This window comes from Melitaea cinxia, chromosome 24 (genome assembly GCF_905220565.1).
Source record: "Melitaea cinxia chromosome 24, ilMelCinx1.1, whole genome shotgun sequence".
NCBI lineage: Eukaryota > Metazoa > Arthropoda > Insecta > Lepidoptera > Nymphalidae > Melitaea > Melitaea cinxia.
This window is the reverse complement of record NC_059417.1, coordinates 9,048,630-9,065,564: the sequence shown is the minus strand read 5'-3', so window position 1 is coordinate 9,065,564 and position 16,935 is coordinate 9,048,630. Positions and strand designations below refer to the sequence as shown.

General features: G+C 35.5%; 1 protein-coding gene across 1 annotated transcript; it reads right to left on the bottom strand.

Moving 5' to 3' along the window:
- Positions 1-4,201: 4,201 nt before the first annotated feature.
- On the bottom strand, positions 4,202-16,816 carry LOC123665381 (phosphatidylinositol-3-phosphatase SAC1). The gene is made up of 14 exons (XM_045599693.1): positions 16,621-16,816; positions 15,993-16,087; positions 14,812-14,930; positions 14,301-14,393; positions 12,959-13,090; positions 11,817-11,925; positions 10,689-10,804; positions 9,769-9,993; positions 8,974-9,141; positions 7,240-7,446; positions 6,598-6,765; positions 5,726-5,827; positions 4,667-4,803; positions 4,202-4,283 (listed from the first exon to the last, which is right to left on the bottom strand). Exons 1-14 carry the CDS (start codon positions 16,656-16,658, stop codon positions 4,202-4,204), a joined length of 1,791 nt encoding a protein of 596 aa, XP_045455649.1. The 5' UTR covers positions 16,659-16,816.
- Positions 16,817-16,935: the final 119 nt, after the last annotated feature.

Genomic DNA, 16,935 nt, shown 5'->3' with positions numbered 1-16,935 from the left:
TATAAAGTAACAGTATCAATCAATTGAACATGCATTCGAATTTTAACGGATCGTAAGCAAAACGCAACGTTTATTGAATATAGGAACACTGTTAAAAAGTAAAGAAACTATAGAAAAACCCGGACAATCTTAAACCATTTTCTCAAGGTGTTATAACAAAAGCTGTTAATATGTATACTGTCTGCAATAACTACATTTCATAAGAAAAGCGATTGATTTATATTTAATATTAATTATTATTTAAGTATTTATTTTATTAGAAACATCAATATTCACTTATTAATATCAAGAATAAAGTACATAATTTCAAAAAATATGTATCATATTAATATTTAAGATTGTAAATAAAATATTATGCAAAAGAAATTTTGTAAAATTGCAGTTTAAACTACTGTCCATTCACATAATATGAGGAAAGAACATTATATACAAATTAGTATATTAACTTTTTAGTATATTTAAAATTCATTTACAAATCGATACATCACAAAAGGAAGAAGTTCTATGTTTGACTGTATATTTTTATTTTTTATAGAATACTAGCGACCCGGCTTCGCACGGTTGCAAAAACTATCAGTGTTCCTCTACTATATTATACAGATATTATACATATAAACCTTCCTCTGTAATCACTCTATTTACTAAAGAAACCCGCATCAAAATCCGTTGCGTAGTTTTAAAGATCTAAGCATACAGACAGCGAGAAGCGACTTTGTTTTATATTATGTAATGATGATAATAGAAGTTAAGTAATGTTACATCTATAGATATTCTTATTTAATGCCAGCTCGCGTGTCGTCCAAGTATTATAATATTTTACACGAATAAAAAAAAAACGTTTAGAAAAAATCCTAATTTGGCGTATATATTATTTTATTCTTTTTATTTTAATATAATTAATGTATCGTTTTTATCGTAATAACTTTTAATTTATTTTTCTCTCGGTGTCAAGCAAATGGGAAAGTGCGTAAAACGTAGCTAACACTAGTTTGGTTCACTTTTGATATATACGAACTCGTATATAAATAGGATTTTTTTATTTGTTGTAAAATTATTAACATTGACTCATGTGAGTTGCGCCTGACCATAGGGTCTGTAAAATTAAAGGTATTGATAGGCGGAGATTCTTAAAAACTTATAAGTAAAGTTTTTAGCAAAAGTGAACCAAACAGTGTCAATTATATCATTCTCATCATTTATGGAATGAATTCAAAATTTATCACAATATGGTGCAACGAGTCAGATAAATAGTGTCTATATATAAAGCGTTTATATAAAGGAGGTAAATAGGAAAATGCACTATAATCCGTGACTTTTTTTATACATCTGTATGACGCCAGAATCACGAAGAAATTTCTAGAAAATAGTCTATTCGCGGTACGGAAAAAGTGACTCATCGCAGTCACGCCCCTTGATCGATTAAATCGTAGGAAATTTCAACGCCGGCGCCGTGTTCACATTGACGAGTTGAAGTAAGTCCTTTAGATAGACGCAGCGTGTCTAAAAGGAATGTAACGATGCGTCACTATTTTCTTCACGCAAATACACTAAAGCCATATCTTAAAAGTCGCAATTGGATATTTGACGTAGTTGGCAACTATTGCGTTATTACATTATATTTTTATTGAATACAAATTTAAATAGTAGATACATTTTCATTTTGCTAATTAATTTCGTTGCATATTACATAATATGATATAACTCTTTGTACAATTTTTGTAGAATATTTGGTATGTTGTTGCGTTCCTTTTAACGACGAATTCTCTAGTTAGTAATATTTTATTTCATAATGTCGACTAATACGGTTTCAACCATGTTGTCGTCTTTATACACTTAGATACAATTTTGACACAAAAATACACAATATAAACAAATATGTCGTTGCTTGTTTTGTATTAAGCAAATATTGCCTAAATTTTATGTCACAAGAGGAAAGCCTATCTTAAAAGTAATATTTAAAACTCCCCAAGAGCATGGGCGTAGCAAGTATCCACCATGTAGCAAACTACAATTTTTTTCAGTACGTAAGCGCCCAGCTCAATTCATTAGTCATTCAGAGAATTTGATTACATTATCGAAAATATTCTGTCAAATGTATATTTATAAAATTCTATACTAAACGTTAGTTCTGCCAATTTGGCACATAATTATTATGAGAATATAAATTTATTATGCTGTGTCGTGGAATAGTAGGCGAAAAATGGGTGCTGTTAAAAATTGAAGCCTGAATTATTTTGAAGCATCATCTCATTATAATTAAATTACGTATTTGTTGAAGACAATTGTTTCATCTAACTTTTATTTATTAAAAAAGATTTTAAGCGTTTACTACCTTGTTAACTCTAGGGTATAATTTGAATGTTTTGAAATCTTCCATTAAAAGGAACGCATATAGACTTAAAACATTTTGTATACATATATGGCTTTTTTGAACACGATTTTGATACAATTTTTTTTCTAACTTCGATTTTGTTATAAATACAAACTTATAGTTTATTATTAAGTTAAACTGTTACTATAGTCTATTCGCGTTGGGAAAAGTAGTGAATCATTGCTGTCATTTAGCTAAGCCACGCTCCTTGACAAATTAAATCGTAGTAAATTTGATCTCAGTGTTCTAATTGACCAATTAAAGTAAATCATTCAGAAAGACGTGTCAGTGACAGCGATAAGTCACTTATTTTCTTAACTCGAATAGTGAATGTGGTCTTGACGAAGGTACAGTATCCCATATCCTTTTTAATTGCCCCCAAACTCTTCCCCCGTAACATTCCTCGCCCCATTAATGTTGAATGTTTGTTAATCTTTGTGTTTAGTCCCTACTGTTCATTTTTATGTAAATATATAGCAACTAATATATATAAAATTAAGTTGTAGATAGATTATGTAATTGTTCTTGTGTGTTCAAAAATATTTTAACAAAATTAGAGTGATTTTAACTTTACTGTTTGTTTTGTTCTTGGTTATGGTATAACAACAAAAACACTGATTATTTTTACTTTTATCTATAATATTTAACTGAGTTAACTAGCTCGATGACACCGATCATTCATCTTCATGTCTTCTCCATTCTATATGACTTGGCATGTTATGGAAAAATCGACTGTGCCCTACTGGCACGACTGAGTGTTTAAACCTGATAATTGAATTGAATTTACATAAAAAAAACGTACATTTGATGCCTTTAGAAAACATCTGTTGTACGTTTATTCATTCTAAAAAGGTTAAATAGTTTTTTGCTTACACTGATAATTATTTATGTATACGAAAAAACAATTATACAATTTAACTTAAGTACAGTCATTGCGAGTAAATATCAAAAGAATCAGAACTTGCCATAAAACGGAATTAATCATTGAAATTCGGAGAATGCTTATTTCTTATATAATATGCACGAAATACCTATTGATGTAGCCAACTAATTCAAATAGCCGTTCAATTAATACGGCTAGTCCGTCTTTTATACAAAGCCGTTCTAAAAACCGCCCAAATATAATAGAACTGAGCAATGAAATGCATGTAAATACAGCTTGACTGCATTCAGCTGATTAATAGAAAGTCAATTCTGAATACTTTTCAATTTACATTACCATTAACATATAAATATCCGATAATTACATAAAATTATCATTTTTACCAAATAATCACTTTCATAAACATTTACTAAGTTATTAGTCATTTTAGGAAGCTCCCAAATAAGATCTATCATTCCGAATTAATTTTAACTTTATATTTAGAAAATTTAAACACCACGACAAACAAAATAAGCTATTGCCGAAGCCGAGGCTGAAAAACGTATTAATTATTTTACATAAAGTATGTCCTAACCATAACATGTCCCGTACCCAAAGGTCGTTTGAAAGCGATCGTTAGACTCCTTAAGGGGTAGTCCATAAAACACTTTCGCAAATAATGGAGAAGATGAGCTTTGATTTTTGGGGGCCTGTAATGCCACTGTGTACGGAAAAGAGTATTATTACTATTATTAATTACGGCGATTAAAGCCATAATATTGTAAGGGGGCGTAGCCGTCCACTAGGGGAGGGGGTGTTTGTATTAGTATAGAAAACTGGACATGTGGTGGAATGACTTCGTTCAAAGGGCCATTATTCAAGACATGACTCAAATCGAGGAGGGTATATGTAGTGGTGTGTTTGTAGTATTGTGTGTCAGACGACGACTACGAGCGGCAGGTCTGCGATCATAAGGACGGCGGAGGCGGCTCGCGGGACGCGGCCAGAGCCCCGTCCAGCCGGGGCCAGTCCACGAACTCCTTGCCGTGTCTGAGGGTAGTTACACAAACGTGACGTTATATATATGGACTCAACGATAAATAAAAAAATTCTAATTTAAATTATCTTGGTATGGTCACAAAATTTATTATAAGGAAATTTCTAGAGTGGTCATACAAATTTGACATTTAGAATTGGTTAGATGGTCGCAAAATGTCTAAAAAAATCAAGGGTTTAATTTGGTTAGATAATCACATAAAGTATATAGGACAGTAGAAAAGAGGATATTTCGGACAGCGAGCATCTATGATTAAAATTGAAGTCAAAATCGAAACCAGGTATTTAGTACTACAGGACACTAAGCATAGTCATTAGTCATCCACACGGCCGAGCGGTGTGTTAGGCCGGTGCGTGAGTGGGGGGGGGGTAGATACCTGAAGATGAAGGTGAGCGTGGCGCCCACGGTGGCGCCCCAGAACAGCAGGTACAGCAGCAGCTCCGTGGAGCCGCGGGACGGCAGCGCGGCGCTGGCGCAGAACATCGACACCGCCACCAGCAGGATTGACGGGAACTGCGGGGAGATAGGAACATTGAGGAGGTTTTTTATACTATAAAAGTGGCAAATAAGTGTAACGGTCCGCTTGATGGTATACCGTAATCTACCTATAAACACTTTTGCAATTAAATTGTATCGAATTATAACCATTAGCGACATCTACTCGTACTTTGTAGTATGTAAGCTCCTTTTGTGTTACGTTTGCAATTTTCAGTCTGTACTGAATAACTCTGCTGTGTGGTTAAGGCAGTAAAGAATATACAACCCCCTCTCTTCCCGTGGGTGTCGTAAGAGGCGACTAAGGGATAACACAGTTCCACTACCACCTTGGAACTTAAAAAGCCGACCAATGGCGGAATAACCATTCAACTGCTGGCTTTGAAATACACAGGCCGAATACGGGCAGCAGCGTCTTCGGTGCGACAAAGCCAGCACTGCGGTCACCAACCCATCTGGCCAGCGTCGTGGGTTTACGCCATTTTTGGCGCGAACTTGTGGAGGCCTATGTCTAACAGATGACTGCAATAGGCTGAACTGATGATGATGATTAAATAACCGACGTATTTGTATTTTAACACCAGAAGAATTGCTAGAGCGTTGCCATATCTTTCCGGAGTTCTGCCTGCCTACCTAGTTGTTCCATTTGTTGATTTTACTCAGACCATTAGCGTTCCCAACACAGGTTACCAAAGAGTATACAAGTCTAAGCTTTATGTGAGTGGTTGGTGATAGAGACAGATGATTTTTCTAACCACTCAGTGTATACAATTATTTACAAGGATCAAGTACATTTTATCGTTGTATTTGTATAGTTTATCTTTCATCAATTTATTTCTTATAATCAAAAATTAATCAATTCGAATATTGGACTATTCGCGTAAGTATCCTGAACAATATCAGTAAATTTTAACAGTTAATTAAATGCAAGTAAACTTACTGTCAAGTATTTCCAGTCTCTAGGACGACGTAACGGACAGAGGGCGGTGTTGCCCTCGCCTTCAACTATAACGTATTTACCTAGGAACAGGTCCAACGCATCCTGGAGATGTAAAGACAAATTATTATACATTTTTTATTACATTCGATAGTTATATATAGATAGGTAAATTCCCAAACATCAAACTGAGCTACACGCCCCGGATGTTAAGGTTATACACCCGACTAATGTAGTCTGATAATCCATGGTTGCCTGTATTTCAGATAAATTTTACTATAGAGCTAGACAGTGCTTTAAAGAATAATAGATACATGAAAAAACATATGATTAGAATGTGCGAATTTATGGTTATACAGAAGCTCATTTTTGAATGAAAACTCGTAATATTTTATGGTGTGTGTTTACATTGCTTCAGCCTGTAATATCCCACTGCTGGGCATAGGTCTCTTTCCCTGTATAGGAGTAGGATCAGAGCTTAATCCACCACGCTGCTCCAATGCGAGTTGGCAGATATATTCCCTACTATGAGTAACGATCGCTATCAGGTGTACATGATAACAACCGGGACCGACGGCTTTACGTGCTCTCCGAGGCACGGTGGGGAGACCCACAAGGACTGCACAAACACCCAGACCACAGCAAACACCTGTATGGCCAATACAAATGTTTGTCATGTGCGGGGATCGAACCTGCAACTGCCAGCGCAACAGGTACAATCCATGGCTGTGACCGTTGCGCCAACGCAGCGTCTACATATAACCGAACATTCTTAAAGATTGTATAATAAGAGTCAATTTAAACAGGACGAAATGTTAATCAAAATAATTTCCCTATAACCTTTTCATCAGCTAGTGTTATGACTTTTATATTACCTGTCGGAAACCATCGCAGAAGTTGTTCTTGTAGTATCTGGTGAGGGAATTGATCCCGTCCCTCAGAAGCCCCAGTCGGGTCCTCTTGCCGGTTCTAGTGAAGTCGGTCTTCAGGGCTCCCGTGCCGGAGTATTGAATAGAAATCATGTCTGCGTGGTCTGCCCATACCTGTTGGAAAGTGTTTGTTATTTTGGAACTATCAAATAGATCTTTATAGCAGATTTGCGAATGTTTGGATTGAAGTTTTTCATGAGAAATAATAATTACAAAGCCCGATGTAGACATATTCAATAAATTTTGTAATATTTGTGTAATAATCGGTTCAATTAAAAACTTATAAAAGAACTAATTAAAGTAAAAGTAAGTTTAAAAAACGTCGAATCAAATGTTTGTAAACCTGCATATCAAAAAATTTTGAAGTATCACGATAGAAATTTCTATACGGGCATCAAGGTTGCAAAATTCAAATGTTTGATGATTGTTTTTTTGGTTTAAAAATCACGAATCATCAACGAAAATAAATACACACGATATTTCATTACAATTCTCCTTGTGATATTTAGTGATGTTTTTCCTCCCCCCCCCCCCCCCTCCCCCGTTTAAATAAAAGAAAAGAAAAGAATCCAAGAGAATCCGCCGTACCGTATTGAACAGCGCATCGAGGTGCGGGTGGCGATCGCCCTGGTCGGTGACGGCCAGCAGGCGCAGCACGGCGGCGAGCTGGCGGCGCGCCAGCAGGCTCTGCACCACGTTGGTGCGGTCCAGGCAGTCCACGCAGTTGGTGCGGAACACGCCGCCCTGGCGCAGCAGCACCGAGCCGCCGCGCGACAGGAAGTAGCCGAACTCCGTCTGCCCGGCCGCGTTAAGTTTCAGTTAGGGTGCCCAATATACGACCCTTATCATCATCACCATCATCATTGTCAGTCCACTGCTGGACATAGGCCCCCCCAAGTTAGCGCCAGACATCCCGGTTTTCCACAATCCTCATCCAGCCTAAACCGGCAATTTTACGTAGATCGTCGGTCCAACTGGCCGGAGGACGTCCCACACTGCGTTTGCCAAGACGCGGTCTCCACTCCAGGACCCGTCTACTCCGACGGCCATCGGTCCTGAGACACAGTGACCAGCCCACTGCCACTTCAACTTGTTAATTCTGTGGGCTATGTCGGTTACTTTCGTTCTCTCGCGGATAGTCTCATTTCTAATCCTATCTTTAAGAGAAACTCCAAGCATAACCCTTTCCATTGCACGTTGAGCGACTTTAAACTTGTGGACCAGTCCCTTCGTCAGTGTCCACATCTCAGCTCCGTATATTAGCACAGGCAGGACACATTGCTCGAAGACTTTTGTCTTCAAGCATTACGGAATCTTCGAAGTGAAGACTCGATGAAGCCTGCCAAACGCCGTCCAGCCTAACCGAATCCTCCTGTCAGCCTCCTTCTCGAAATTGTTGCGGCCTAGTTGGATAGTATGGCCTACGTAAATATAATCCTGAACAACTTCGAGAAGGGTACCATCGACCGATGTCCCGGTATAACTTGGTTGTTAAACATAACTTTCGTTTTGTCCAAGTTAATACAAAGACCGACACGTCGGGAGGACTCATTTAGACCGGCCAGCATTTAGCCTAACTCATCCAACGTCTCCGCAAAGATGACGATATCGTCGGCGAAACGAAAGTGAGAGATGTATTCGCCGTTGACGTTGATGCCTCGTTCCCCCCAACCCAAGGTCTTAAAGACATTCTCCAGACGACCCTGATGGTAAGCGGTTATCACAGCCTACAGCCTGTGACAACCGACCTTACTCCACACCCTCTCCGGGATCTCTCAGGGCACCTTACTCACCACAGGAACACAACTCTGATTGAGAGTTGTATTATGTAGCTGTTATCTTCATCAATGGTTGACAAACTTTACCAGCCGCTCTGCTCCAAGTTTTGAACATGATATCACCTCAATTAAATATTTGCCTAGTTTACGAAGTAAGTCGTAGACATCTAATAGCTAACTTCTTGTACCTTCGGCAATGTACTTCATTTATTAATCCTGGTTTTTTATTTTTTATTTTATTAAATACTATTTTCATTACTTTTTTCGTTACTATATCTAGTTTTTAAATGTAAATCTAATGTCCTGTGCTGGCAGCATTTGTAAAGGTGCGGACTGAAAAGCAGCAATAAGCTGAGTCTACGACCTTTTCACCAGCATTTTTTATAAAATCTCTGTAAATTAGACTTAGAAATCTTTTGTTTTTTTTTATGCTTGGTGAATAAACGTCTTTATTATTATTATTAACTTAGCGTTCGTCGAGGAACAAAAGTTCCGGAGTAGAGGTCGAAGGGCCGGTAGCGCAGGGAGGGTAGTGCTGCCGTACCTGCTCGTGCGCGATGCGGTCCATGAGCACGGCGAGGCGGTCGTAGCGCATGCCGCGGCACTCGGCGTGGAAGTCGAAGGGCTCGTAGCGCACGGAGGGCAGGGCCGCCGCCGCGACGGCCGCGCGGTAGCCTCGTTCCAGAGCCTCCTCCTTGCCGTGCTGGTCGATCTAGAAAAAAAAAATCACAAATTTTTCCTTAAAATTATTTTAACAATATGACTTTGGCCATAGGATATACTGAATAGACGAAAGTCCTCAACGAGAAATGAGATAGTTGAGGTTCCGATTCCGCAAAAAAAAATCAAGAGTTAAAATTGTCTCCCGCTGGACAGTAAAAGAAACCTTCACAACGAAATCCATGTTTAGGCAACTGGTAAGTCCCTTTTACATCATAAACACACACACAAAGGGATAACGCAGTTCCACTACCACCTTGGAACTTTTAAAGCCGACTGATGGCAGAATAACCATCCAACTGCTGGCTTTGAAATACACAGGCCGAAGACGCCCGTCAGCAGCGTCTTCGGTGCAACAAAGCCAGCTCTGCAGTCACCAACTCGCCTGCCCAGCGTGGTGACTATGAGCAACACACATGAGTTCACGCCATTTTTTGGCGCGAACTTGTGGAGACCAATGTCCAACAGTGGACTGCGATAGGCTGAAGTGATATATGTGTGAGTGACATTACAAACAGGTATAGCACAACAGCACTAATAGCTAATAGCTGTCAGAAAACCCAAAAAAAAACCATTTCTTAAAGCATAGTAAAAAATTCCAGACATCAAGATATCTCACCAAATTCAACAGAACTTGATTTCCATACTTCTGAAGCTGGTCCCTCATGTGTCTCGTGTACGCAGCCACGTGGTCTTCAGGCGACAGAGCCATCGCCGGCTTGTACTTGAGGTTGGGGAACTGGCTCCAGTACAGCGGTATCGACCCTCGAGTCTGGACGAAGGAAGACTTCTCACCACCTCTTTCGACTATCTGTTCGGTTTCGACGAAGTTTGCTACGTTTCCCTGTAATGTTTGTTTTTAGGGTTATCTTATGTTTTTAAAACTAGTTATCCGTTTTGTATAAAATAATTAATTTATGTGAAAAAAAAAATCGTTTTAAAGTTTTAAGAAATCTTTTCATCGTTATTTTATAACCGATTAATGAAAAATGGTACTACGAAAAAAATATTTTCCTTTTCTTTTTAAAATAAATCGATTCATTATGAACCGAAAAAAAAAATGTTTCGATAATCAATTATTATATAAATCAATTATATTTACATCTCTTGAATTATTAATTTATTTTTTTGTATGTTCCTTAAGGCCCACGGAAGGTATTAATACTAAAAAAAAAAAAAAAATTACTATTAACTTTTGACAGAACGAAGTCTGTCCGGGCAGCTAGTTTATTATATAAATTATAATATTTATAAAGATTAATCGAACACATTCCCTTATGCTCTTCTAGTAAAATGAGATTAAGCATGTATAGTTATCGTCAAGGGTATCGAGCGCTCACATTGAACTTTACGTTAACGTGATATAGTTATGTAATTTGCACTTAATACTTTTACATGCGATTTATTTATTTTTTATACTGTTCTAAATTATTTTCTGTACACGAGCCTACACATTGTGCAAGGCGATCCCTATTCTGTCGCTGAGCGCTCAACATCCGTGCCGATACCTATATGAGGCTGTAACTGTAATAAACCTACCTGAGCATCGATCCCGCGCATAAACAGTCTAGTGCCGGCGCGCTCCACGCTTCGCCGCGACAATAGTGACCACGTCAGCTGGTGACCGTTCACTGTTACGTGGTTTATGGCCACGACTACGCGTTTTTCAGGAATTCATATAACTACAAACAATGGCATACAAGCGTACGACCCAAATGATATGGTAAGAGGTTAGCGTAGCCTATAGACTCCTGCAAGACCAGAAACATCACAAGCGTGTTGCCGACCCTACTACCAACCCTCCCCAGGAGCTCTGGCCACCTGACTTACTTTGAATATAGTCAAGATCATATGTATACAAGTTACATCCATTATGATACTTCTACAATAGCAATATTATAACTAAAATGCTGTAAAGATTAAGTACAATTTCTGAAACGCTACCCTGATGTCTTCATAACTGCTCATCAGTAACAAAGTTTTAAAACTATCTCCATATTGGTAACAAAAATCAGACACATGAACTTGAACTACATTCAAATAGAAAATGCAAATTATACTAATAGAGCAAATTACGATTGCTAACTGCAATTATTACTATTGCAAACTTGTTTATTAATTGACAATTATCAACAATTATGGTCAATATTTCAAGATAATTTCGACGATTTTCAGACCACAATATGTTTGGGCAGAAGTTAGGCACAAGGTATTTAACAGAATACAAAAATCGGCGAGGGTTCTAAAATTCAACTGTTTTTTTTTTATGCGTGTTACCTCAAAACTTTTTACTGGATGTACCGATTTTAATTATTTTTTTTATATTCCAAAACTAGCGCTTGTCATGTGATTCCATTTAAATTTGATCGAGATCTGACCACTATGCGTATTTAAGTAAATATTTTTTCGACTATCTCATCACTTCAGCCTATCGCAGTCCACTGCTGGACATAGGCTTCCAAGAGTTCGCGCAAAAATTGCAGGAACTCATGTATGTTGGCCATAGTCACCACGCTGGGCAGACGGTTGGTGACTTTCTACGTTGTTTTATTTGTGTATGGAATATTTGAGTGAGTAAATTGAAGTAGCTTTTTTTGTTTGCTAGCAAATACAATTATATATATATATATATATATATATATATATATATATTTTTGTAAAGGATACATCCTTGAATGATAGGCAAAGCGAATCTCGCGAATTGTTGATGTGAATAGTCCTTCAAGAGATGCCCGTTCCATAGGAAACGAGAGTCGGCACGACTTGCTAGCGACATCTAAAAGTCAAAACATTTATATGTATTGTTTAAGAACAGTACCAAAACCAATCTTAAATAACTAAAGACCTGTTTCAACAGTTGTAGACAATGCTATTTGACGGATGACAGTATCCAACAGTTCAAAGTTTTTGATCCATTATTCTTTTTTACCATCGAATTCTGCTATATTTATGAATTATTTCTATTCGCGTTTATTAACCTCAAAGTTGTAGCATATTAATTGAAGAGAAGTAGGTCCTTCTGGCCTATTCTACCTCCCGCTGTCAAAGTCTATTTATATCGTCATCCGTCAAATAGCATTATACACAACTGGTGATACAGGCCCTAATATAACAGTAAAACTATTGTTTGGTGAATTTTTAATCTACTACTACACCGATAAACTCAACAAGGTAATTTGCTTGTGCTATTTTTAATAATTGTTTATTCAAAAAAAAAAAATAACAATTACTTAAAAATATTACATAAATAAAATTTAAAATATTTAGTCTTTTTTCAATAGATATATATTTTTTGTATCCGCCAACCCGCATTGGAGCAGCGTGGTGGATTAAGCTCTGATCCTTCTTCTACATGGGGAAAGAGACCTATGCCCAATAGTGGGATATTACAGGCTGAAGCGATATATTTTTTGTAATGTTTAATATAAGCACGATTTTCCTAAGATAGGCTATATGTAATCGTATCGTAACCAAAGATGAAGCGTGTCGCAAGATTTCGTAGACGCTCTAATTTATTAACTAGCTCTTTTGTCACATCTAAATAGCACACCTTTGCATAGTCAAGGATAGGTAAAAGAAGAGATTGCGTAAGCTATATTTAATTACTATGTACTGTATATTCTATTTTCCAAGATCCTATACTTAATTTTTAGTACTTGTGTTTTAGAAAGCAACCGGCTGATATAATAATTTATAAAATTTAAAATATTACAGACTTGGAGTGGGGATGAAAATCAAACCCTCGACCGTTCAGGGTTGAAATGTGCCAGTACTTAATCGTCACAAACTAAATACTTATAAAATATTACCTTGTGGAAATCAGGAGGGACTGAATGCAGTCTCTGCATGGTGTGCGTCAAGTCATATCCATACGAGAAGTAAATCCCAGGCGTGTCTAAAGCCAGCTTCAGCATGCGCTCATAGGTGTTGTTATCTTCTATCTGTTTGGATTGGAAAGATATATAGTAAACATAAGAAAAAGTACTATATTAAATAAAGTATTTAAAACCAAGTAGCAAAAAAAATCCATAGCACTATTGTACATTAACACTATATTTTTTATGTACTGTGTGGCTACAGTACTAATGAATATAGCCACCCCCTCTCTTCCCGTGGGCGTCGTAAGAGGCGACTAAGGGATAACACAGTTCCGCTACCACCTTGGAACTTAAAAAGCCAACCGGTGACGGAATAACCATCCAACTGCTGGCTTTGAAATACACAGGCCGAAGATGGATAGCAGCGTCTTCGGTGCGACAAAGCCAGCCCTGCGGTCACCAACCCGCCTGCCCAGCGTGGTGACTATGGGCAACACACATGAGTTCACACCATTTTTGGCGCGAACTTGTGGAGACCTGTCTTCAGCAATGGACTGCAATAGGCTAAATAAAATGATGATGAATGATACATTTTTGTACTTAGTTTTTTTTTAATTTTTTAAACTTGTTACTAGAAAAGCTTTTTTAACACCTAAAATCTTTTCTTATTACGCGATAACTTGACGTTATTTTTGGCGTAAACTTGTGGAGGCCTATGTCCAGCAGTGGACTGTATAGGCTGTAATGATGATGACTATATTTTTTATAACACGATAATTTTTGACAAAGATTAATTTTTTGTATTCATTTTATACTTGTTTTTTTTTTTTTAATTTTATCAATTTTCTCAGAATCTGTCTACTCCAAAAGGTAAAACAAACAGATAGACAGACTTATGTAAGACACAACAACCCTGGTTAGTGTTGCGAGTAGTCGGCTAAAAAACCGGCGGTTTGCGGGTTCGATTCCCGCTCGGGAAGGATTTGTATTTCTGCAAATATACCTTTCCAGATTGGATATCTGTACTAGTGGTTCTCCACACCGTGCCTCGGAGAATACGTTAAGCTGTCGGTCCCGTTTGTTACTATATATATCTGATAGCGATCTTTACTCATAGTAGGGAATATATCCGCCGACCCGCAGTGGAGCTAGAGGCCTATGCCCAACAGTGGGATATTACAGGCTGAATGCATGCGAATGCATATATTGGTCAAGCAGAAGATTCTTAATAACAGATCAAATATTTTTTGTAATTGTAGTTGGTTATTTTCGAGAAGTATTTTTATAAACAATAGTGAATTTATTTATCTGTGCAGTGTAAGGAAATACATACCTGTTTGTTGGTTAAGTGAGTTGTCGATCTTGAATATGGTATCACATCTGTACCTGCCAATTGGTATATATCCTGTCCATTAATTTTTCCTACCTGCAACATTAGTCATTTTCATACTAATTACTAATAAATTAAGTATATCAAACTTCTTAATTTATAACAAAACTAGCCGTGCCACGCAGTTTCGCTCGCGGGCGACTTACACCAGCGCGTTTTATTTGATTTTACATTATCTCCTAAATTATGCGTCCAAATTAAATGCAATAAAAGTCAAATATCTTCATAAAATTGCCTTATTGATTGTAGGATTTTTTATTTGTAAGGATTCATTCCTAACAAATAATAATAATGCAATAAAATCATTTTTAAATTTCTTGTTATCGTTAATTCATTTACAATATAATAAAGATAAGGATTTATATCATGTCTATAAAAACACCTTCGTAAATAATGGATTATTTTAACTTTTAACACTATACAGATTAACAGATTGATACATCGAAATACTTACCAATATCCTATACTTAGCCACGACTAAATACAATCCAGATATGAGTTTAATGGAGCCGAGGAAACCACAAACTGGTTTATATGCATTTGCTGGTATTGGGATTTTAACAGCATTTATATCTGAAAAAATTGCAATAGAAATAAACACAAAAACCTTGATTTTATGGGACTTTAGAAAGTGTTTCAACTGCACTTTTTTTGTTTTTTTTTTTTTATGTCACTAGGTCGGCAAACAAGCACTTGTCAAATGGGTCAAATAAACCATTTTAATTTTGAGCGAAATCTGATGAGAAGTTTTTGAGTCATTCCTAATAATGCGTATTTTAAACAGTAATAGAGAAGAAAATATGTACTTATTGACATTACTTCTGTAAAACACATATATTTAATTTTGATAAGAAATTAATTTATGTGAATACTCATTACTATATTTACTCAAGTGTGATTATGTCAATATGTAATATAATGTATTAAGATAAAATATTCTGCATAGTTATAAAAAATATATATACTTTTTAAATAAATAAAAAAAATATTTTTATCATCAGTCAGAAAGAAATTTCTACTTGTATTATAAGGAAAAAACAATTGTTTTGATATAAACTTTTTAACTATGAAACAAGTAAATTCTTTTTATTTCTTTTAAATAAAAAGATAAATTATCCAAAAAGTATAACAACATTCTGTAACTCATCACAGAACAGTGCCCATATATCAATATAATATATGGGCAATATATCATTATGGAACCACAAAATACGTTCATTTAGTTTATTAAGAAACCCTTATCATATGTCTTTATTTGTTTTTAGATTAAACATTTAAGTACAAAATATGACAGAGTTTTGTACTGCAAATATGAACTTTTAAATGAAAATTCACCTTGTAATGAAGTTATATAGAACCTAAAACTTTTTAGAGCAGTTTTTTGGGATACCCTAAAAAGACCTCTTATAAAAACTACTTTTTTTTTAATTTAAACTTATTTTATATATTTTTTAAGTCTTTTAGATTAAATATATGACAGGTATTTTATTTTAAATCTTTTAGTTTACATGGTAGGTTTTTTTTTTTTTTTAAGTCATGTTAGCTTATATGGCAGTTTATTTTGTTTAAGATATTATTGTTAGTATGTAATATAACTAAGTTATTAACAAAACCAGTAGTATATATAAATGTTACCTTTGACAACAGCTTCCCCAGTAACTCTATCAATGACCAAAATCTCTGTTGGATTGATTGTTGGTTCAAAATAAAATTTATCTGATGTTGTGTACCTAAAAAAAATTAAGTAAAAATTTAATTTTATTTAGAAAAGAAGTATATATCTAGCTTAAAACTCTTTTCTATATGAGATATAATATATATCTAATTAGTTTTATTTGAAGATAGTAAGTTATTGTATACTAAGACTTAGCTCAAAAGAGGTGGTTAAACTTTTTGGTAATGTAGTATTATATTGGTACCCCAAAAAAATCAATATAAGATTTGTACCACTTTTTAATATAACATCTATAATTAACTTGGCTATTATGTACAATATAGAAAATCTACCTATATTGTACATAATAACCATTAACTTAATATAAATAAATAAATATTATAATATAAAATTTAATTATTTAAGTACATTAGTATATCAAAACCAAGACATTATTTTTGTTATAAAAAAATACTCGGGGGACAATCAAAGGGTTAAAGAAAATCCTGAAAATTATTCTCAGCTGCTGCTAATTATTAACAAATCTACTATCGAAAAAAATCTTAATGCAATTATCATCCATTACTGTAAAGCTATAAAAATACTTACAACTTGATGTCATCATGAATTAGCAATTGATCTGCCATTTTATATGAATATACTTTGTATTTTATGAGTTTATCTATATCATAGCATTTGCAATATGGACATGCAGGACCTGAATAAAATTACTAGCATTACAAGTAATCAACGATTAAAACTTAAAGATTACAGCACGAAATTGTAATCACTAATCAGAAATCTGAAATGTGTATTTGTCAACTTGACAAAGCACAGATTATACAGTTTAAAATTAAATTCAAAATTTTATTATTTATTAATCATTTCAATACACGGCTTCGGTATATTAAAATAAATAAATAC